The sequence below is a fragment of the Stylophora pistillata genome, chromosome 10, assembly GCF_964205215.1.
Source record: "Stylophora pistillata chromosome 10, jaStyPist1.2, whole genome shotgun sequence".
Classification (NCBI taxonomy): Eukaryota; Metazoa; Cnidaria; class Anthozoa; order Scleractinia; family Pocilloporidae; genus Stylophora; species Stylophora pistillata.
The window spans coordinates 8,682,048-8,705,699 of NC_142528.1; the positions used below are offsets into that span (position 1 = coordinate 8,682,048).

At 36.2% G+C, this 23,652-nt stretch overlaps 5 protein-coding genes across 8 annotated transcripts in view; 2 read left to right on the forward strand and 3 right to left on the reverse strand.

Moving 5' to 3' along the window:
- LOC148721690 (short-chain dehydrogenase/reductase family 42E member 1-like) overlaps nt 1-6,761 on the forward strand; it is an 8,238-nt gene extending 1,477 nt beyond the window's left edge. For 2 of the 3 annotated variants that reach the window (XM_088736839.1, XM_088736840.1), the window contains exons 4-12: nt 329-386; nt 522-637; nt 1,067-1,142; nt 2,314-2,396; nt 2,849-2,983; nt 3,113-3,178; nt 3,469-3,532; nt 4,501-4,577; nt 5,160-6,761. In XM_088736839.1, coding sequence (XP_088592965.1) covers nt 329-386; nt 522-637; nt 1,067-1,142; nt 2,314-2,396; nt 2,849-2,983; nt 3,113-3,178; nt 3,469-3,532; nt 4,501-4,577; nt 5,160-5,420 — 936 coding nt within the window. In that variant the 3' untranslated portion in view covers nt 5,421-6,761. The remainder of the gene's footprint in view (nt 1-328; nt 387-521; nt 638-1,066; nt 1,143-2,313; nt 2,397-2,848; nt 2,984-3,112; nt 3,179-3,468; nt 3,533-4,500; nt 4,578-5,159) is intronic. The other variant, XR_015992737.1, reaches the window with a different exon arrangement.
- Nucleotides 1-23,652, reverse strand: part of LOC111319398 (uncharacterized) — a 75,936-nt gene that overhangs the window by 20,347 nt on the left and 31,937 nt on the right. The window lies entirely within an intron of this gene.
- On the reverse strand, nt 7,486-10,562 carry LOC148721691 (uncharacterized). The gene is made up of 2 exons (XM_088736826.1): nt 9,234-10,562; nt 7,486-8,818 (listed from the first exon to the last, which is right to left on the reverse strand). Exons 1-2 carry the CDS (start codon nt 10,489-10,491, stop codon nt 8,256-8,258), a joined length of 1,821 nt encoding a protein of 606 aa, XP_088592952.1. The 5' UTR covers nt 10,492-10,562; the 3' UTR covers nt 7,486-8,255.
- LOC148721692 (uncharacterized) lies at nt 10,506-13,734 on the reverse strand. Its single transcript, XM_088736873.1, has 5 exons — nt 13,665-13,734; nt 13,408-13,535; nt 12,172-12,307; nt 11,719-11,912; nt 10,506-10,945 (listed from the first exon to the last, which is right to left on the reverse strand). The coding sequence occupies exons 2-5, from the start codon at nt 13,459-13,461 to the stop codon at nt 10,862-10,864; spliced, it is 468 nt and encodes a 155-aa protein (XP_088592999.1). The 5' UTR covers nt 13,462-13,535; nt 13,665-13,734; the 3' UTR covers nt 10,506-10,861.
- Nucleotides 13,757-23,353, forward strand: LOC148721693 (peroxisomal 2,4-dienoyl-CoA reductase [(3E)-enoyl-CoA-producing]-like). Its single transcript, XM_088736880.1, has 10 exons — nt 13,757-13,913; nt 14,190-14,242; nt 15,544-15,605; nt 16,118-16,187; nt 16,846-16,905; nt 17,262-17,326; nt 18,163-18,228; nt 20,194-20,224; nt 21,532-21,636; nt 22,348-23,353. The coding sequence occupies exons 1-10, from the start codon at nt 13,768-13,770 to the stop codon at nt 22,551-22,553; spliced, it is 864 nt and encodes a 287-aa protein (XP_088593006.1). The 5' UTR covers nt 13,757-13,767; the 3' UTR covers nt 22,554-23,353.

The following is a 23,652-nucleotide window of genomic DNA, read 5'->3' on the forward strand; positions in this document are numbered from 1 at the left end:
TAAGCTGGCGATCATGTCCTTTATCCTCATGATTCTAATGTTTGACTCAGGGATGACACTGTTGGACAAAATTAGATGCTAATCATGTTAAAGGGTTGAATTCTCAGTAGGACTGTTCTTCGGCATGGTCCATATTTAAATGGCCTTGATAGAAATGGAATGGGATTTCCATTCCTTAACTCCAGATGTGTTTAAAACTCAGGCTTTTGAGGCACCTGGGTGTGTTTTATTATCAAAAACAGCTGATGAAGATGAACTGAAGGGAATAAATGTGATCAGTTTTAAAATTAAACAGTGCTTTACTTAAAATTATTTGTGTTATTTTCAGTTACACAGGGAACAAATAGAGAAGGTCAACATTCTGGGAACAAAAAATATCATTGAAGGTCTGTGAATTTAGTTAAAAATGTAAAACATGACTTGGAATTATTGAAGAATATTTCATGATTTTTAATGATAGTTTGACTCTCCTAAAACACAGAAAATCAATCTTAATGGAGATGTGTGATCATTGTTTCCAGCCTGCTGTCAGCATAATGTGGCTCATCTTGTCTATACAAGTACATATAATGTAGTGTTTGGAGGACAGGTTATCAGAAATGGAGATGAAACTTTGCCTTATTTACCTCTAGAAAAGGTACCTAATTATTCTACACAGATTTATTATCTCCAGAGTTCAGCTTAAAATATTCACTTATACCTATAGTAGTCCTTTTGGTAAAGAAAAAAAAACACAAACTAGATTATCCAATTTCCAAAAATGACTAGTTCTATACATGTTCCATGTACTTCATGAGTTTGCTGAATAAGTTCTGACAGCATTGTCCATTTGAAAGATGCATTAGGTTGTTAAATTGTGACTAAAACAAACATGCACATAATAGTGAAGTGGCAATTGATCATTTTCTTTCAATATCAATTTGTACTGAAGTGGGGAGAAAATGTAGTTCTGGATTTATATATTATAATTGTGGGAATTATATAATTATAAATTATATTATATTAATTATATAGTATTATAAGTTATAATTTTGAGAAATTCTCTCCAACTTTTAATTTTTGTCAGCATCCCGATCATTATTCCAGAACAAAGTCCATAGCAGAACAGAGAGTTTTGAATGCTAACGGTTCACCTCTAAAAGGTGAGATTTTTATATCAACATTGCTTATTGAGTAAAATATCCTTCAATCTTGAGTAAACATTTGCTTGGGTTTTCAGAGGTGAAATTCAGAGCCACTCAGCTTAGTTTGTGATATGATACAAATATTAAGGTACATTTTAAGCACTTTATTGAATGGCAATGAAGTGTAAAATGTTCGTAAAGAATTCCCATTAGTTTCAAATGGGAGTTATCCCACTGTATATCTTTAGGTAACCTGGGATTTAGAGGTAATCCTGCATTCTGAGATCATTGACATAACACTTTTAGGTTCTCACTGGAAAAAAAAAATGCGTGGAATTGTGTCTATGTTGTAGGTCAATTTGTTCTTTAGGTAAATTTGTTTCAAACTAGGTTAATTTGATCTCAACCTACTAGGTCAGTTGCTGATGTCTGTCTGTCAGTTTTTTTCTTTGGCTGTGTTCAGATGTCTCGAACCTGAGGCAAATAATTGTTTTAGTATAATTTCAGGTTCCAGACATCTCAACCCAGCCAAAAAAAAAAAACAGACAGACAGACAGACATCAGCAAATGACCTCGGTTGAGATCGGATTTACCTAAAGAACAAATGGAAACAAATTTACCTAAAGAAAAAATTGACCTACAACATCTACATTCTGAGGATTGTTGTTACGTTGCGGATGACAACAGGAAAAAAATTAATTTTACAGGTCTTTGTTTCTATCTTGAGACCTGTGAAGTTAAGTTAAGTTTTGTGTTTGCCACAATTGAATTATGCCTATGTTCAAATGTTCTATGGCAATGAAATGACGAGGTCTTATACGGAAAAAGTTGTGTACATAAATTACAAAGTTAGGGTATAAATTAGTGTGTGTCAAAAAATAAAAGCAAACAAGGATTTTCCTCATTAAATGAATTCTAGCTGCAGCCCCTTGTTTTCTTTTTTTTTTTGAACCAAGAGTCATTGAAAAAGATACCATTATTTCAAAGACATGCATCACTTTCAGTTCATAAAATAAATTTGACTAACACATTTTTTCCTATTAAACTGAAGAAAACATGATTGTTAGTCTTTTACCACCAAAAAAAAAAAAAGAAAATTGGCTTGTAGTCTGGCAAATGCCAAAAATTCATCTTGAAAAATAGTGCACCCACTTGCAATTCAATTTTGTTGCCTGGAAATCATTCACAGATGGGAAAATTTTCAAGACCTGTGCTTTAAGACCAGCTGGCATCTATGGAGAAGGAGAATTAAGACATTTACCCAGAATTGTGGTAGGCTTCAGTTCAAATTTTATTTTATTTTATTCCCCTCAGTTCTAGATAATTATTACTGATACATTTTTGCAAAATAAAGCTACATGGCTCATAGTGCTGGAGATTTTCTTAGTTGGGGTATATTAGATGAACTGAACTGAGCTGCCACTTCCAAAGTATAATGGCATGATATGTTAACTTGGCAATTTTTTGAAGAGAGACTAGAAATTGACCCACAGCCCCTGTGTTTCCAAGGATGATCACTTTTTTTCTTGATATTGAATTGATATTGTAAGGAGAAATTCTCATTTGGTTACCTATGGGAGGCAAGAGGTTAATGACTCAGCCAACCCATTAATTCCCATCTGGAGGTCAGGGCAGGAACCAATGAGGTATCCTATGCCTTATATCAAATAAATTATAAAAAAAAAGGGGCTGATGAGATTCATGTTCGGTTTCTCTATTTTCAGTCATATATTGAAAGAGGTCTTTTTACCTTCACTTATGGCCAAGATGACTCTACTGTTGACTTTGTTCATGTAAACAATCTGGTTCAAGCTCACATTTTGGCAGGGAAAACTCTCATGGAGGCAGATTCCATAGCTGTTAGTAAGAAAGACATAAATAATCTAACAACAGAATTACCATTGAATGTGTACACAATTCATTTCCTAAAGTAGACTTCCATCATTCTTATCACAAATTTGATAGACCATTCTTATTTCATATTTCAGGCAGGTGAAACATATTTTATTTCAGATGACTCCCCTGTAAACAACTTTGAGTTCTTCAGACCTTTGGTAAGTTTAAATTTTTCTTTCAGTGAATATTTATTAAATTATGCCTTGGTGAAGAAGTGTAAGATGTGTTATTGGAACCTAAATCAAGCAAGCAGTTCTAAATTTGAGCAGTGTAGGCCCATTTCCTTTTGGTGTTTTTTTTTTAAGAAAAAAAGAACTAAAAGAAATGAAGATCAGAAAAGATGACCTAAGTCTTCTAAAAGAATTGATGTTTCATTTCCTAATTAATCTTGGAATCTTCACCCTTTAATGTTTTCTGACCTGAACTCTTTTAAACATTTTTCAATTAGGTTGAAGGTTTGGGCTACAAATTTCCCAAATTAAAGTTACCAATAACTCTTGTATATATGGTTGGTAAGTTAATTTTAGTTATGTCCTTTGACAATATTTCCAACAAGAGTAAATAAATAACTCCCACATACAATTCAGAGTTATCATCATTTCTTAAAATATATGACTTACTGTTATTTTTAATTTTTCTTAAGTCCCTGGTAGTTTTTATTTATATATTTATTTGGGAAGCCGATACCAGGGTATTCAATCATCTGATTATTTCTGTTATCCTTATTGCGAATGACAAAGTAGACTTCTAGCAGGCAGTTTTTCTTGTTCTCATACTGACTCAAGGCTTGCGATTGCATGCAGACCAAATTGGATTTTAGGTGACTCAGTTTGCATTTTAACTCAGTCAGCTTACTGTTCACTACTTTTATCTATTGAAATAAGTAAAGATTATTGATTAATTGATTTATCTCTTAATGAGGTAGTCCGAGGACAAAGTCCATTGATATGTATGATGCACGATCCTTGCAGTAGATAGTGCTATTTATGCAATAGCGAAAATCAGACTTGAAAAAAATCAGGCCTGTACAGGATTGGAACCACTGACCTCTGCAATACTAATGCAGCGCTCTACCAATTGAGCTAACAAGCCAACTGGGAGCAGGCCGTTAAGTTGATTCATAATGAACCCGTGAAAGTAATAAATTAGATACAAAGAATATATGAAGTTCATAGATTTTGAACTGCGGTATTAGATACGTATGATGCACGATCCTTGCAGTACATAGCGCTATTTACACAATAGCTCAATTGGTAGAGTGCTGCACTAGTATCGCAAAGGTCAGTGGCTCAAATCCCATACAGGCCTGATTTTTTTCAGGTCTGATTTTGGCTATTGCATAAATAGCACTATCTACTGCGAGGATCGTGCATCATACATATCTAATACCGCAGTTCAAAATCTATGAACTTCATATATTCATTGTATCCAAAGTCCATTGAATGAGTTTATTTCTAATTGGGAGATTTTCTCTTTCCAGCATTTTTAACCGAACTGATTCACTCAGTGATTGGAAGATATATTTATAACTTCCAGCCGCTTCTCACAAGAACAGAGGTACTATTGACCGTCAAACTCTTAAGTAGACACGGCAAACGACAGGATCATAAGGATATAAGTAGCAATGATTATATGCAATCTTCATGATCAAATGGGTAATTGTGTCAAAGTGACAGAAGTGTTTGATGACAAACAAGTCCTGATAATATCAAAGCATTATCCAGCAGAGATGAGCAAATAGGTCGGCTTGTAAAGTTGTTTTTGAGACTTAGCACCAAATTCTTTATCTTTTTTCCATAGAAATATAGGTTAGAGAGAATTTAGTTAAATTCTGGGTCAGATCTGGGAAGTTCAAGGGTAACACCAAAACATAGATTACTTTTCCTTAAAGGGTTGTTTTTTTTCCATTACTTAACCTACCAACATATGAATTATCGTTGCTAGTTTTCATATGTTAATCTTTTCTCGGTTTTTATAATATATTGAAGATCAGTTCAATGTCTCCTTTATGATCAGTTCTTTGATTTTTTTTGACCATTGCCGACGGCACCATTTGTGCTGCTGTGGTGAGGCTGAAAAGAAATGCTGGTGACCTCAGAAGATTAAAGAAAAATTCACTTTTGTTTTTCTTCTTAACAGGTTTACAAGACAGGAGTCACTCATTATTTTAGCATGAAGAAAGCCCGTAATCATCTTGGCTATAATCCACAGAAATACTCTCTTAAAGGAGTAATAGAGCATTTCAAAAAGAATGGCCATGGAAAGCAGAAGCATCCCTCACGTCTCCTTTATCATATTGTTAACATTGTTATAGGAATTTTGTTTGCATGTTTACTTTTAGCATGGTTACCCAGAGTAGATACCTGTCCAATCAACTCTTTTGATGTCACTACTTCTTGATGATATAACCCTCATAAACTCCCTTGGAATTTTAAATGGATTAGTGTTGAAATAGTATTTTGATAAGACATTATGATATGCCACAGAAGTGAATAAAGCTTTCCACACTCACTGAAAGGCTGTCTTGAGGGTTAGAGAAACAGAATGGCTTCATGTTGCCTTTTGATTTGTTAGTATGTACAAAGCCCTTTAGTCATCTCAGTTATAATCCACAGTGATAGAGCATTGCAAAAGGAAAGGCCAGGGAAGAAAAAAGCATCCCTCACATATTCTTTATGTTGTCAACTTTTTCATGGGATTTAAGTTTGCCTGTTTACTTTTGGCCTGGCTTCCCAGAGTAGATACCAGTCCAAAGAATTAACAATATATACTTCTCAAGGATAATGCGAGACTCTTGTATGTGAAAGCTTTTTTGGCTTTCTACATAGCTTTTAATTAATGGAAGCTTTGGATTGTGAGTTCATGTTATTTTTAGGGGAGGGGTTTACTCTATGGATTACTGGGTCAGTATTTCTATCATGTGCCTCTGGGACTGTAATGGCCTGAAAGGAAGACATGCTGTACCTTTTTACAATCTTTTCATCTTTGCTTCCCAGTAAATGTAAACAACAAGCTATCGATAGTAAAGCAATTTAAGGCACTGCTGCTGTTTATTCCAAATTGACATGACCCTAGTTATGCCTGTCAGAGGACACTTAAAAATTAATCCCAGTTTAACCCTTAACAAAAAAATTTAATCATGAGTGCAAGTGTCAAGTGTTAAAAACAGTGAAAGTTGCATTTTATACTTGTGCCCAGTAGCATTAACAGGAAATGGTAGAGCAACCAACCACATTTAATTCAAACTCTGTAAGCCTTCAAAAGAAACCCTCTATGAAAGTTCTTTATTAGTCAATTACTTTAAACCAGCAGCTGTGTCATTCTTCAACATAGATTCAGGAAAGCAGTGAAGAATTCTTCTGCCCACTCAGTATATATATCTTATTAACCAAGCGTGAGGGCCGTACTGGGAGAATGTTGGCCTGAGGTCTTGACAGTACAGACCGAGCACAGCTCGGTCCGTACAAAAAAGACCGAGGGCCGATATTCTTCCAGTACGGTCCCGAGTAAGCTTGGTTAATAAGAAATTTATTACACGACTGAAGTTCAAAGGGACACTAGTGTGGTATCATTTGCGGGATCATTCTGGACAGTGCCCGGTCCAATACTGAGAGAATATTTACCGGCAATAGAGCATGTTGATTGGTTGATTTTAGTTATTGACCCTCTTTACTTACCGAGTCGTGTAATAAGGCTTGGTATTGTACTTAATGCTTAGAACAATAAAGGAAAATACCAGAATTAAGACTCAAGAACTGGTTATTGACATGCATTCCACCAGGGTATTGGTATTTAAAGATTATTTTTTACTCTCCAAATCTAAAATATTTCAAGTCTATGTTGCAGCTGAACTGTCATGCTTGATGTCATATATCATAGTTTCCTTATTATATCCCTTTATTAAGTAAGCTGTCCACTCAATGCTTGTTCTAGTTGTGAGGATGGAAGTGCATGAACACAATTCTTACACCTTAGGAAAAGCTCTCTGTTTGTAATTTGGTACCATTCATTAATCTGACCGTTTGTTAATAGGTCGATATTTATTTATTAAGTTATTTAATTAATTTGAGCAAATCAAAATCAATTTTAAACAGTGATAACAAATTTTGACTGAAAACAGCCAATGGACATACAAGTGCCAATATTTCCATGCTAGCCAAATAACACTGTTCATTTCAAGTTCCACTTTTGTAGGTATTTGATGTGAAAACTGTTATAGACTGAAACAATTTGAACTGTCTCAATCATGTTTAAGAAGAGGAGACTTTCACATTGGCTTTATAATCAGTCTCCCTATTTTGTCCCTGACCTTTCACAGAGACTACCATGGATTTCAGATTTGCTCCTGCAGCAAGAGCAACATATACCAAATAGAATGCACTGCAGTGGCCAAAGGTCTTCAAGTAAAGTTGGTTAAGATCTAGAATTAAGATTATAATCAGCCATGAGTGAAATAACCACTTCCTTTGAGGAAAATCAATTTTTTTTAGTTTAATTTTTTATTTAATTCACTGATACCTTACTTCAAGAGTAATGCTACTTAAAAAGCAATAATAATACACCTTGTATAGATGTACAAATTAATTGAATAAAAAATACAATTACCATGTAACAGTTCGGCCAAATACAATATTAATTCCCACAGAGATGCTACTGAACAGTTACTAACATTTTACCACCTGACAAATATTCTACAAAACTGAAGCTAAGTACAGAACAAGTTCATCATGTAGTGTTAACATGTAATCGATTATATAGCCATGCCAAATGTCTGAGTTCATTTTAGATAACACAGTCACCCCAAGCTCAGTTCAAAACTTGGTTACTTGTGGTACCCTATCAGAAATTAACCTAGACTTGACTTTCATGTTATGCTGCTTGCAGCCCTTATTGCATGATCATCTTCCTATTCTTATCTGAATTAAGTATTTTTTGTCCTGTTTTCAGTGTTACTATGTGACAAACAAACAAAGAGGTTGCTCAATTGTGTTAGATCAGAAATTAATTGCACAACATGCTACTCGCCATGAAAATAAACAAGGGCTTTGCATTAAGTGTCCTAAGTCTAGAATTGGAAGCCCCTTACAAACCTTAATGTCTAAGACAATTCTGATATTGTGTTAGTTGCTTATATATCACACGAGACTGACTCTCATACTTAGTGTGGGATGCCTGTGAAAAAACCTGGAGATTACTTGAGATTAATGCAAGGATCAGAAGTGAGTTGAGAAAATTTCAGGGCTCTTTAAGGTATTTGTCAATAGCAGGCTGCTGGGGATAATAATTACTTTTTATACCAATTTTGTTGACTGCCTGAGCTCTCCTCATGTACCAAACCTGGTTGCTAGGTTTGTACCTGCGTTTTACTGCCAAGTACAAAGGTGAGTCAGGGTTGTTCATGTGCATTGGTCTGTGGCTCTTAAATACTTTATAGATCTCAACAGGAAATTTGTGAGATTCTACACTTCTGACTGGTGCCATGGGCTGATTTTCCAGTCTTGCATAGGAGACAAGCATTTCTCGGCCAGTGGTTGGATCTGTCCCAAGGGAAATGTCACCCAATTTCATTTCTCGACTTTCAAGTTTTGTACGAGGACCAAAGAGGAAACAGAGATGCCACCACAGTTCTCTTTGTAAGAGAACAGGGTCAAGGAAAGCTTCATGTACCTCTCTCCTTCTGTTCTGCACCTCTTGCAGTGGTCTTTGGACTGGTGGAAAAGGTGGAGGGACACCACACTGGTTTGAATTTTGCACTTGCCATGAACTTCCAAAATTCTCCTCATTGGATGTAGGATGAGCTGTTGAAGTAGAAGTAATCACCAATGAATAAGGAATTTATCATACATTTGATGTAATATAATTACTTTTTTCCCTTCTTTCACCTAATGCAGAATTTTGCACAACTATTGTGTATTTCCAACTATCAACACATTGTCACTGTTTAAGTTGTTTGGTATCAAAAATTAAGAAAAAGCATCAATGAAATTGATCAATATATTGATGTAAACAGGAGAATCAGATTGCTATTAGGTCAAACCTATTCCCCATACCACCACCACCAAAATAAAAAGAAAATACTCCTAATTTTTCCTTAATGAATTCACTGGAACATCATCTAGAGTATTGATTTTATGTTTCCAGTGACCTGCGTTGAATTTGAAAGAAGTGGAAAGTGTCATGCTTGTTGGTGCTGGAAAAGTGAACCCCACATACCCTCGAGAAGATCCTTGATCAGCTTAACAAATTTGCCGCATTCCTCCTCCCAAGGGTAAGTCTGTTGATAATTTTTTCTCAGTCGCAAAGCATTGTCATTTCTCGCTTGTGGGTCTTGTAGGGACAACTGCCGAATCCTCTCTGCCCATTCCTGGGGCTCCTTAGATGAAACAATCACATCTCTCCCACCTATTACCTTCTGGAGAGCTGCCGCTATGCCGGATTGACCAGAAACGAGGACGGGGACGCCAGCAGAAATTGCTTCAAGTGCAATGAGACCAAACCCTTCTACACGGGAGGGTAAGGCAACCAAGTCCGCCTGCCAGAGCATTTCCTTCAATTCTTCTCGGCCGCAAAAACCATGGATTGTTAATTGGTCCCGATCGATTCCCACCTTCTTGACGAACCATTTTTCAATTGCTCTCTGTTGACCTGCCGGAGCGCCAACACATGTCAACTTAAACTTCTCTCCTAAAGATGCTACAGCTTGAGCAATGATATCTAAACCTTTAACGTAACGATCCTCGCGTTTCAACCGCCCAATGACAAAGATTTTAAATTCCCAGAGATCCGCCGCTGAGTCGCTTTCATCAGTAGAAAATGATCGGGTGGGATTGTGCACAGGTTGACAGAAACTTTGAAATATACCAGGAGTGAGAGACTCTACAGGGATGCCGTGAAGGGACGATTTATACTTATGTTGTAGTTTACGACCCACCCCTACAACTCGGTTGGCAGCTTTACAAAGAGATATTTCATTTTTGTGCTTTTTCTCATTGTCTTCGATTGTATCTTGTCCCGTGGTTTCCTTCTTTTTGTACTTTCCGAGGTCTTCACACCAAACGTGGACCACTTGAATCCATTTCGTACTCTTACAGGTGCTGTTTTTCGTTACGAAGAAGGCCGGGACACCAAATTTTCTCCAGTGTCCTACAACAACATCGACACGAATTCCTGGAGGCGGTAGTTTCAAGCAGTCAATTGGGTTCTCAGATCCAGGGGCTTCTTCAGCATTAATCAAATAAACACCATGACGTCTAGCATCTTCTCTTTCCTCCTCATTACTTTGAGGTACGTAGCAGTAAACCTTGACGATGTCATTAAATTTAGCCAAATTCACCGTGAGTTCACGGTTGAAAGTGGATAAGCCACCTTTAGCGGACAGCCACTCGTCTACAGGAAACACCACATTGATACAATCCGTATCTGACTGTTGCTGTAGCTCATCATGAACGTGTGATGTTGTTGTAAAGTTCATTGTAAACAATCGAATTGTATTTCCTTTAACCGATAATGTTCTTTTGTGGGGAATCAAACCTTACCATACTGTTAAGCGCGACTGAATATATTCTCATAGAAGTCTGCGTAAATGTAAAATGTAAAAATCAAATTTCCCTCCGATCCTTTGTTCTGACACAGTAGGGACGTAAAGCGCATGTACAAGTACCCATATTTGGAAGCTTGAACAACTTTCTTATCCATATTTGGAAAACCGTTTCCAGGCCTTTACTACCTGGAATCTCTGTCTCGTGTAGTCTCCTCTCGCAGCCGTTCTTTTACTTGGGATCCCGAGAAAAAGAACGGCTGTGAGAGGAGACTATGTCTCGTGAAGCTTCTTTTCATTTTCTTCAGATGCCGTTTGTTAGTGTGACAGATAGAACAAGGAGGATGGACAAAAAAATATGAACGTTGAGAACTTCGAGCTTCATAAACTGCAAAAAGATGGAGAGAGAATTACAGGTTCAATATGATTTTATTAATGTTATTATACTTCAAATAATTTGTGAACTTAAAGAATCAATACATATTCTATAATCTTTCTTACAGTTATTATGAAGAAAAAAAGAACAAAAACAAGAGATTGTTCTCGTGTCCATGACAGTTTCTCTGCTTTCCCTATTACTTTATTATTTTTCTCTTTTTTCAACATTGTCGTGATCTAAATATTTCAAATTTTTCCCTTATGTCCTCTTTACAGGAACAGCTGCCTGCCAAACACTTCGAAGCTGCCTTAGTTTGGAAAAAGCAATTGAAACCCCTGAGCTTTACCATTCTTTTATTTAAATCTGACTAGCTTTTTATTACAAACAAATCTCAATGCATGACCATAGTAACACCAATACTGTAACCAAATTAGTAAGCTCTGGTTGACAACTGTACTATTTGAGCAGAACTAGCCATTTCATCCACATTGCTAAGAAAACTTCGGCAAGGAAAGCAATTTTCAAGCAGGAAAGTGACAAAATGGAATAAATGCATCAATTAGGAGATATTATTTCATTTAACACCAAATTCTCAGAGCTAGATTTGTAAGAAATATATCACAGACAGTGCAAATGATTCATGTTTTGATGTTACAATTCAAGTGAATGGTTTTCATTCAAGAGTTTCTGTAGTACATTAGGTTCTAATGTAACTTAGCATGTAGAACTACCCAATTTAACATTTGCAATCCTTGATAGACATTTTTTATTTGGCCTCTCACCTTGCTAGAAACATGATACTCATTGTGCTTCAAGATAATTCCTTTCTTTTCTGGTACAAGCTCTACCTCTACTGTATCCAGACTCACAAGTTCATCATAGTTATAACCCAAAACATTTGGGTTGTTTTCACATCTTTGACGCACACTCAGACTTTTCAGATCTGACAGGTCCCCCAGCGAAGGTTTTGGCAATTCTGTAATACATTAATAGTAATCATTATAAATAAAAATCAACTTTGGTAGTAAGTTTCTTGGTAAGTTTCAAAGGTGCTCACAATCAATTGTTCAACCTTTCACAATTGAAATTTAACATTGTAGGTCTCCCTAACTTTAAGGATTGAGTTGCTATTGGAAAGTTTTTTTTTCAAATGTCTTATGACTGACCATTCTTTTAGCATTGAAGAAGTAATTTTTTCTAAAACTCTGCCACGGGAAACTGTCAAATAATCATACCTGAATCCACAAATTGTTCTAATGCTCTTTCCGATATACTTTTTCCCTGCTGTGCCAGAGCAGTTAAGGCCAGTGCTTTGTATAATCCATCTCTTGTAACATATCCATCTTGTCTCGGATCAACAGCCTCCCAAATCTGAACCAAAAGAAAAAAAGATTCAGAAAAAGAGCCTTTCTGTAATCAAGAAATGGATAGATATTTTAGTCTTCTTGGATAAGGACAAATAAACCATAGGCCCCGTCTCCTGCAGGGTTAGGGGTACGAGATGTTAATTTTCCAAATACAAGATTACTGTGTGGTGGATGTCCTCCCCGGGTGGGATGGGTGGGTATTGGCCCTGAAAAGCCCCTCTGGGGAGTGGTAAATTAACCTATGTATGTATTGCGAGCAAGATAAAGAGTAGAATTAATTGAAATGTGGAAAATGAGATTTCAACCCAGGAATTAATCAATCAACCATTAATCAATCAATCAATCAATCAATCCTTCAATTTGTAAAGAAAGTTATTATTACATACAATCATTATTTTTGTCTCAAAGGGGTTGGACTTACAAAAAATGCGTATGAAATGCTAAGATCTTGGTAAAAAGAAATTTCTCTTGGGAGAGGTAGATCATTGACTGAATTTATCTAGGGTTAGAAAGAACCAAAGATATAAAATAGAATTGTTTTATCCTTTGCGATCTCACACTACAGCCAATACACAAGTTAACACAAACAGTATAACTTGCAGTACTTTAATATCAATTTACAAGGATCTTATGCAGGATGTGCTGTCATAACAAAAGAAACAACTGATCGATTAAATGCCAATGGTGTCAGCTCAGCCCATCTCACGCTGATTTAAACAAATTTTGAGGATATTCAATCCTAGTCTAAAGATCGAGTAAATTAATTACACCTCGTGTTGTTCTGCGAGACAGCAGGAAACTTAAACCGACACATGTACGCAAAGATCGCAAACAAACGAGGAAGACCAAAATTCTGCTCTCATCTGTTAATCCTTCGAAATACAACTGGACATGGCAAAGCTATTAGTTAGAAAGGCGAGGTAAATAGCAGTTTTTATCAGTAATAAATCAAAAGTACAACTATCAAAGCACAACACAAACGTAAATAAATGGTGAATGATGTTAACGTTGGGTTTACTAAAAGCTTAGATGAGCACGTCTTCTGCCAATTATTTGCACTAATAAAGAACGGAATAAACAAGCTTAATATGTCTTATAGTTTACCTGACTTAACGATTGCTTGGGCAGGCTTGATTTCATTAAGATCTTCACAAACATATCCCGCTCGATCTTCTCTTCTTGATTCGGACATACTATCTGATACACCTCTCGCTAAAACGCGGGAACCGAGCCTGTAGATTCATCCACATATAAATTTTCATGCAGGCATGTGAAAAATCTAGGAAAATTTTAAACTAAAAACGCTTCAAAAATCATATTAAAAAAAAAAAGTAACGAAAGTAACTACATCTCGTGCTCACCAAAACTCAGAGCTGTCGCCATGTTCCCTTGAGTACCAGACGTGCATCGGGCACCTCCCACTGCAACCCCCCTTAAGTCACGTGGCCTCTAACTTGTCCTAAGATGGCGGATGAAGTGGTAGAGAGTGACATTGCTTGCCTTGATCACTATGATTACTTTTTCCGTCCAAATATTCTCCAGGGGAAGGTGGCGTTTATCACGGGAGGTGGTTCTGGTATTGGGTTTACTATTACTGAAGTTCTGATGAGGTACGGCGATGATTATTCCCCCGCTAATTTTTCCTTCACCCCCCACGCCCATTCCCCTCATTTTTGACCAATTTCCTAAAGGGATCTGCCGATTCCAACACAAGTGCTTTTGAGTGTGAGATCGAGCTTTTTCCTCAGGGGTACTGAGACGGCATTCAATTAACGTGTAGTGCCTGAACTGGTACCAGTTTCTACCAATCTCCAGCCCAAACTAGAAATTCAAAGCCGGAAAATGGCTTGGGTGCTTCTCATGCCATTTTCTTCCATTTTTGTTAGACACAGCTGCTCTACTATAATAGTGGGTCGGAAGTTTGACAGACTCAAAAAAGGTACTTAATTGAAAAGAGGTATACAAAGTAACTGTACATGTTCTAGTTATAGTTACAAATCAGTATAATGATAAATTTTTAACAGGCGCCCATTCAAACTAGGTACACGACAGGACGGAAAATGTTTGCACTGTAACTACCTCCTGTTCTCCCACACTAAGCCTTAGAAAAGTTTTCTAAGGCTTTGTATGGGACAACGAGAGGTACTTACAGTGCACGCGTTTTCCGTCCTGTCATGTTTGGTTCTATCAATTAAGTTGAAATTGTAAATTGGCCACCGTAAAGAGTTGAAAAGGTGATGTTTTGAGCGTTAGCCCTTCTTTGCTTTGACCAAGTGCTAACTGCTCAAAACATCAGCTTTTTAACTCTTTATGGTGGCTTATGTATAATTTCAACTTAGTAGTGAAATTACGGCCTGAAAAAAATTTTGAACATGAACCAGTATAATGACCAGCTCCCAGCACCGGTATAATTACAGAGGTCGAGGGTTCAAACCGTGTACTGGGCCTGAATTTTTTTCAGGCCTTTTTTTCACTACTACATAAGTAATGTTCATTACTGCAAGGATTGTTCTTATACATTGTGGTCTGTATATATCTCTTATTAACCAAGTGCGAGGGCCGTACTGGGAGAATATTGGCCCTAGGTCTTGACGGTACGGACCTTGCTGCGCTTGGTCCATACAAAAAAGACCAAGGGCCGATATTCTTCCAGTACGGTCCCGAGCAAGCTTGGTTTAAGAGATTTATTATAGGACTGAAGTTCAAAGGGACACAAGTGCGGTATCATTCGGAACCATTCGGGACAGTGCCCGGTCGAATACTTAGAAAATATTGGACCGGCAATAGAGCATTTTGATTGGTTGATTTTAGTTATTGGCCCTCTGACTGCCCAAGTCGTGTAATAATATGTGGTAAAGTGTTCAAGTGGGTCAAGCATTAGCATAAAATGTTATATAATATTTCACAAAATCTCATTTTCTTTTCTGTTGTTGTTGTTGTTGTTGTTGTTTTTTTTTTTTAATTTTCTTTCCATTTTTCTGGTGAGTACAATTTTGTTTGGCTAGCATTTCATGATTTTAGAACACTAAATGGAGGCCTAAGTTGGAATGTTTTGGGAACATGGTAAATAAGACTGATACCAGGACAATGTGTGACTCACAGGGTCAGCAAAAGGCTTTAATTTGGAATCTGAACTTCTTTTATGTATAGTTATGGGCTGCATTACCCCAGTCAGTGGGTCATCTAAGGAGTTTGCTTAAAATGCTCACCAATTTTCTTTTTACTCACAAATTAAGGCAGCTAAGAAACTAGAAACTGTGACAGGACAAAAATGTCTCCCAGTTAAGATGGATGTAAGAAAGGTATGGTGATGACTATGGATGGAAACATCTTTTTGCAAGATTATTTCTCAAGGTTACAAATTGCTCTCACTGACACTTTTAAAAAAAGTTTTCCCAGTGTAAAAAAAAGTATTGTTTTGTCTTGGTGACGTAGATTGATTAAGAAAAATCAGTGTGCCAAAATTAGCGTGTTAATGTTGCACAGTTAGTTTTCAGCCATATTTTTGTATCCTGTGCTAAGAAATTTAATACATAGTCCAGTAAAGGTTTGAAGCCTGCAGTAGATATGAGCGATTGCTAATTCTATTTTGTAGTCTTCATATTGGCACATTAATGCTATCTTCAGAAACTTGAACTTTTTGGTGTAGTTGTAAAATATGTAGAGGGTGAAAAAGAGCAGTACTGTTAATCATATTTGCCATTTCTGGACAGGGGTGAGGTGGGGGCTTAAAAAATACCTCTCCCTAGTGGTGGTGGGGCTGTTTTGTACTTCTCATCTAACTTAGTAATTAACTCTATTTGTTGATTACCAGGTGGATGAAGTTGATGCTGCCATAGACATGGCACTAAAACATTTCTCAAAAATAGATATTTTAGTTAATAGTAAGTATTAATCTTAAGAATAGAGGAACAATCCTAATATCATGTCGCATCCAAGCCAGTTCAAGTTTAAATCAAATCTGAGTCTGACACCAATGGTAAAGTAGACATTCTTCCACCAAATGAGTAGACTAGGAGCAAGCCAATAGGGTATTTGGGTCTTTGTTTTCAGGTCTACGTTTTCCCATTCTTTTAATTTAAAAATTGGTGTTTTATTGCATACTTATTGCTCTTAGAAAGGTTCAAACTGGAGTTGGATATTTCTGGGAGATATCCTAACCAAATCATGTTAAATTGAAAAAATAAAGGGGTCTTTGTTTTTAGGTCTTAGTTTTTGCATCTGAAGTCATAGAGGTCTAATAGCTTTCAAGGGTCTTCGTTTTTATTACAACCCACGGACACTCTTTTTTCTCTGATTTTTTTTTTTAACTCTTGTGAATTACTTTGCTGAAAAGAAGAGACTGCTGGTTGTCTTCTAAATGAGTGACCTAAAATGGACTTTTCCTTACAATACTAGCATTTTAGTTTCTCATTAATCTAGCTTTGTTGTGCTATAACTTGAAGTCAATAAATTATAAATTAGGGTAGAATTAATGTTTCACCTCAGCAATGTTTTAAGCAAAGCACAAAAAATCTCATTCAGACTTGTATTTGTGTATAGGTGTAGCAGGAAATTTTCTATGCCCTGCAAGCCAGCTCTCATACAATGGGATGAAAACAGGTGAGAACTTAAAAAAATGACCAATCAGTTGTAACCATTTGATAAAAGTTGATTTTGTTTGTCAATCTTCTCTTCAATCACTTGTAGAGTACTGTTGTCTGTGGAAGTAGATGAATCAGAGGCATTTTTGTTTTACAATGGTAGCTGAACTGAAGTCATCCAGATCATTTGGCTCTAATGATGAATCCATTCAGATTGTCCAGACACCATACAGTCAGTTCACTGAAAACTATAACCTCTTCCGGAGTAGACAGACCCAAATTAACAGATTACCTCATGGACTATTGAGCATTTTTTCAATAACATTCTGTAACAGCTGATTATTTACAATTTTTTTTTTGGTCTTAATGTTATAGTTTTTGACATTGATGCTTTTGGAACCTTCAATGTAAGCAAAGCTGTGTATAACAAATGTTTTAAGGTAAGTGTAGTGTTGCAAAGTCTTTAATTGTAACTGGAACAGACTCAGATATCCAAGAAGAGTTTATATCAAAAGTAAAACAGATCCAATGTATCTAAAATGTCATTAGGCTTGGCAGCCAAGCCTGCAATGTCCAGGGATACCGGGATATAACAGTAAGAATGGTTTTTTGATTAACTGATTTTACCTTAAGTGTTAGATACTGGCTTTGTTAACTTACCTCCTTAGATTGGTGAATAAGCATTGATTTACTCATTAGAATCAAAGTAGAACTTGAAATAACACCTATTAAGCTTGGACCATTCTGTAAGGACATTCACATTTTACTCAATATGGATCTGGATCATTTTTGACCCATTTTGGTGCATATAGCTTGATGAATAAAGTACATTAAACTCTGATGGCTGCAGCCTGAGTGCTTATTATTGTAAGCAATAAATTGATAGGCTTAATTACTGTGATATTACCATGAAACTCAGGAAACTGCACATAAACACCACAACTATTTATGGAATATATTTTTTTGTGTCTCCAGTGAGATGTCAGAAAAACCAAAATTTATCTCCAAACATCAATTATAATCATTAGTTTGTGGGTTTGAGGCTTACTTGCATGCCCCAAACTTGAATGCGATAGATTAGTGGGTGCAGAACTGACTTGTTAGAATCAATGGTTCTCAGTTAATAATACCGGCAGATTAACTATAACTGTGGCTTGCATTAGGAAATCAGAAATCCCACAGCAATGTGCTTTACCGTAAATTGATATTTTTTTTGTATTTGCACTGTCACCAATGAAATTTATTATTATAGTACCTTGCAAATTATTATTTTTAGAGTAATGGCAATGGTAACATCATCAACATCACAGCCACACTTCATTACAATGGAAATCCTCTGCAGGTCTGTAGTATTTTTATGTAAAAAGTTAATTAATACGAGAACCCTTTACATCCTAAAATCAGTATGCATATTCTCCCTACTGTTCACCATGCATTTCCCAAGGTGCTGACAAGGAGAATTTGTTTAACGATCAAGAGCTTCTTTAGTTAGTGATCATTTCCTTTATTCCTGTAACCTTTATATTTGATACAGGAGTTGTATTGTAAGGAGAAATTACACGCTAATCTGACTCTTAGGGGTCAAACGGATTATAAATCAGTTAATATGCAACACAAACAGATAGTTTAGAATAGTCCATTTTACAGTTGTGTGCTTGGTTGCCAAGCCTTTGAATGGGAGTGAGGCTAGGGATGACCTTGTTATGATACAAACCTTGCTGCCTTTCAAATGTAAATCACTTTGTTATCATGCTAACTAGATACAGGTCTCTATCACAACAAGGTCATCTTTAGCCTCACTCTGAATCAAAGGCTTGCAGGCAACTAATTACACAACTGTAAAATGGCCTATTTGATTCTCACATAACTCGCTTATCCCAACTACATTGGAACCTCCATACCTCCATTCAGGAGGCACCCTAGGAACCAGGGCAAGTGTCCCTTGAATAAGGCTTGGGTTGGGATTTGTTAACAATTAACCACCAAAATCAATAACATTATCTGAATTGTTATCCTTTAATTGCCAGCTGATTTATATCTGTCATCAAATGATGTACTGTTTTAAAAAAGTCATGTTGTGAAAGCTGTCATCATTGTGATGATAGCATACACTTAATCTTTGGGGTCATGCAGTTACATTTATTAGTGGTAAGGTGTCCCCTAAGTGGACTTTAAAACCAGGCTTTGAGACCCAGAAAAGTGTCCCTTTTCCCTGAATGGAGGTGTCCCTTAAATAGAGGTAGCAGATACAAAGATTACCTGGCACATATTTTTCCAGGACCAAAAATTTGTGACCCCTTAATGAGGATCAGTTCCCTAAACAGAGGTGTCCTAAAAGAGAGGGTCCACTTTGTAACCCTGAAAGGTCACATGTGTAGCGAGGGTAGTAAGCAACAAATTTGAAGACCAGACAATAGTAACGCACAACATAAACTTTAATTGAAATAGCGTAAAAGGGGCAGCGGCTTGTAGAATGATGGATAGATGATTCGATATGTAGCTTTGCGCAGCGATAAGGTCTTGTTGCAGTGAGATTTGTTGTGGTTTGAACTAGAAAGCAAAGAAAGGAACCTAAATAAGCCGACGCCTGTGGATGGACTACTTAACCTAGACGCATGTGGCATAGAATTGCGAAACTACACAAGCACTAAAGATAATCATGCCAATTAAGATAATGAAGCTAACTATAACAATCAACTAAATATAATGGCTTACTTTAGTCTAGCTCCTAGCGGTAATAGGTAGCTGATATGTGGTGGTGAAAAGGAAAGTAGCGTTGCAACGATAAACCTCTCAAAGTACTACGTCCCTTACACAATGAAATCCGATCGCTAAACCTGTCACGCAAGTATGTACAGTTGTGCAAGAAGTAGATAATGAACGAGAACAAGACAGGAATCATGGCTAAATATAAACAAATGAACTATTATGGTATGAAAGTAACACACTTTTTAATGAAAAGATCAAGTAAATGGTTGAGCTATTGTGCAGAGGAAAGCAAGCATTCTTATTATCTCTTACTGGACCAGATCTCAATAAGATTTTATACAGGTAATGTTTCTATCATGTTAGGTTCAAGTTTCAATTTGTCTCATGGTCTTCAGTTCTTTTCCTCTACTGTTAGCTCTGAGAGTTTCATGCTTAATTAAGCAGTATCCCCCAATAGACATTTTTCATTTTGTCATCACCTCTCTGCTTAAAAATGTATCAATCTGGAAATGTGCTTATATATAATGAAAGGATTATAATTAACTACTACTTAACTTAATGAGTAATTTTTTTTTAAATTAATTTTTGTCCCAATAAGTGTCATGCTGGAAGTGCAAAAGCTGCAATTGGTAAGTTCATATGATCACATTATAATACAAATGAATAGAAATGATCTTAAACAAATGTGTCAATAAATCAATAAATGAGGAACCTTTTTCATACTATTCAAATACTGCTAAGGTTCTTAGTTGCACATTTAATTACTACTGCATGCTAAGAAAAAAATAGTCTTCTCAACCTTATACGTTTATTTATCACACTATGAAATTTTTCACAGCAAATTTTTATGGCCAGAACTCTTAAAAAAATCCCTGTGGTTAATACTTTTAAATTAACTCCGTGAACTTATAGCTGTAACTCATGACAAGCAGACTAAGGTGTTAACCTTTTTAATTCTTTCTCTCCTGAGATCTCAATGGTAATTCTCCTTACTGTCTGTCATACAATTCTAATAATGTTAGTTTGAAGAATTTGGTATTGGATCAACTGACTATCCCCTTATTGATATTTTTCTTTATTCTCATCACTTGTCTGCTTGATATTTTATTGATCTAGTAAGGAGAAGTTCTCTCTTGGTCACTTAGGGAGTGAAAGGGTTAACTCTCAAGAGAGAATTTCTCTTTACAATATTAATACAATAAATCAAGTAGACAATAATAGACAGTTACTGCAATAGAGAAAAATATCAATTAGTGGTTTATCAGTTGATCCAATATCAAATTCTCTGAACAAAAATCATGAGAATTGTGTAGTAGACAATAAAGAGAATTAGTATATACTAAAACAGTGGAAAGCATTGAAGGCATGCTCTGATTGGCTAGTCAAACTCCTAATATCCTTTGCCATTTACCTCCGAGCAACTCGGGGAAAAAAATAGCATCCTGGTTTGCATCCGTGACAAGCGAAGAAATCACTCAAATTAACGACAAAGCAGACCCTGAAAACACAAAGAAAGCGACTAAATTTGGTGTGGCCATGTTTAAAGGTAATGATTTAAGTTTTTAACCCAGAGTTTATCGACTATGTGACTTTTTGCATGGCTTGTTGTTTCAGTCCTTTCCACTTGGGAAAATGTTGGAATTGTTGCTGGAATGTATGAATTAAAATCAATTTTTGGTGGTGTAAATTAATATTATCTCACTGTTTTTGTATTTACTAAAACAACTATTCACCTCAGTGTTGGTGGTTAGCGGTGGATATTTACCTCGCCACTTCGCAGCTCGGTAATTAAATATCCACCAACCACCTCCACTTCGGTGAATAGTTGTTAATTATCATTGAGATCTGGCTGTGAAAGGGTTCAGCAAGGTTAGGATTTCAGATGTTTCCTCCAGACATTTAATCCCTGATAATCTGTTTCTTGTTTCTTTATCAGAGGGTATGTCAAGACATCTTGCTGTTGAATGGGGCCCAGATGGTGTCAGGGTAAACTGTGTTGCACCTGGTGCTGTGAAGGACACAGAGGGTTTTCGTAGACTAGGTAATGAATTCCAGCTGAAAACATAATGTGCATGTTTTACCTGCACCTAATTCAAGTTTCATTTCATATACGTTATGCTTAGAACATAACAGAGCTTCAGGCTGACTGTCTTTGGTTGCCAAGGTGACCAGGAACAAGTTTGGTATCCAAAGTTTCAGCAAAAGCAACCTGTGTTTAGCATTCATGTGGAAAGCTTTAACATTGTTATTTTGAGTTTTTAGATTCTAAAGTTAAGCCAGGGTGAACGTTTGGCTGCATAGAATGTATCAATAGATTTTGGATGTGTTTAATTCATAGTATAAAGAGAGTAAGTTTCTAAAGAAACTGTGGTACTGCATCTGTGGCAGTGAAAGTAATTTGGTTTTATCAGCCAAGTTGAAATTGTAACTTGGCCACTGTAATGAGTTAAAAAGCTGACATTTAGAGTATTGGCCCTTTGTCAATCGCTCTGATGAAGGACTAGCTCTGGAAACGTCAGCTTTTTAACTCTTTATGCTGGCTAATTTACAATTTCAACTTTAAGTTGATAAAACCAAATTATTCATAGAATACTTTTCTTGGCTGGGAGCCATTCACAAGATCCTTTGCACTCATCTTGTATGTAAAACATTTAATTTACTTGAATCCCTGTTCCTTTGCAAGTTAGTGCATTTCACAGTTTTCTTTTACTTGAAGTCTGAAGGAAACTCTAACTATACTTTCTCTTCACAGGCAGCAAACATCTCCCACCAAATTTCATTGAGAATGTGCCTTTACAAAGACTAGTTTTGCGCCAGGATGTGGCAGATAGTGTACTCTTTCTAGCAAGTGGTGCTTCAGCTTTTATTACAGCAAACACACTAGTGGTAGATGGTGGCAGTTGGATCACAAATTCTGTTTCCATGGCAACAATGAACAAGGCAATTAGCAAGTTGTGATCTGTGAGATTCAGGGGCCCAATCAGTGTCTGTTAGGTACTTGTGTAAATTCCATCTAAGTCTGAATTTGTTTTGGCTTATTTTTTTTAACTTTGTTGATAGTTGCTGTTCTGGTGTTGTAGTAATGTACATCTGAGACATGGGTAAATAGATTTTGAATGTGGGGAGGAGCTACTTTATTTTGAATATCATACATTAAACAAGAAACAAATTTGACTTATAGAAAATGAACAGGCAGGATATTAAGATTAATAAAAAAAGGAATAGCATGTTCACACTTTGGAGAAAAGTTTATTCAACAAATAACCCGCTTCTGAAAGAGATTAGCTTATCCAAAGTTGACTTTGACACTTGACCCCACGAGCTAATACCCTAACTTAGGTAGGGGAGAATAAGAGACTGATATAACTTGACAATGATAGAAAGGGGTACAAAGTGTCTCAGTTTAGCTATCATACCGATGGTTTTGCTATTTTTTAGAGCAATGAGACCAATATGAGTTTTCCAGTTAAGATTCTTGTCAATGAGTATGCCAAGATATTTTACATAATCCTTGCATTCTAATGGTGAATATGACATTTTATCGATGTCAAAGATATTTATCGTCGGTTTGAAAGATAGGTTCTTTCTATGATTTCAAAACATTACATCATTAGATTTCTAAGCATTTAGAGTTAATTTGTTTGCTGTTGGCCATTCACAAAGCTTGGTTAACTCAAGTTCTAGGGATAAGATTTTTACTACCACATAAGATACTGGTGTCATCAGCAAATAAATAAAACTTGAACTTATCTGAACAATTTGTAATATCATTTATATACATCAAAAACAGTAAAGGCCCCAGAACATAGCCTTGGGGAATGCCACAATCAGTGGGAGCCTTTACCGAAATATAAGAAGAGAACCAGTTGTTAACTATACCTCCTATTCCGTAATGATATAATTTCTGCAGAAGAAAATGCAACATTTTGTCACTTGTTTATCATCTGTCTGTCAAATTATGGTAAAGTATCAACTCAGAAATGTCGAACATGGATGACACCATGTTGATAGCTTGCAGTGCAGGCATCTTGTTAGGGCTAGTTAACATTAAGCTTGC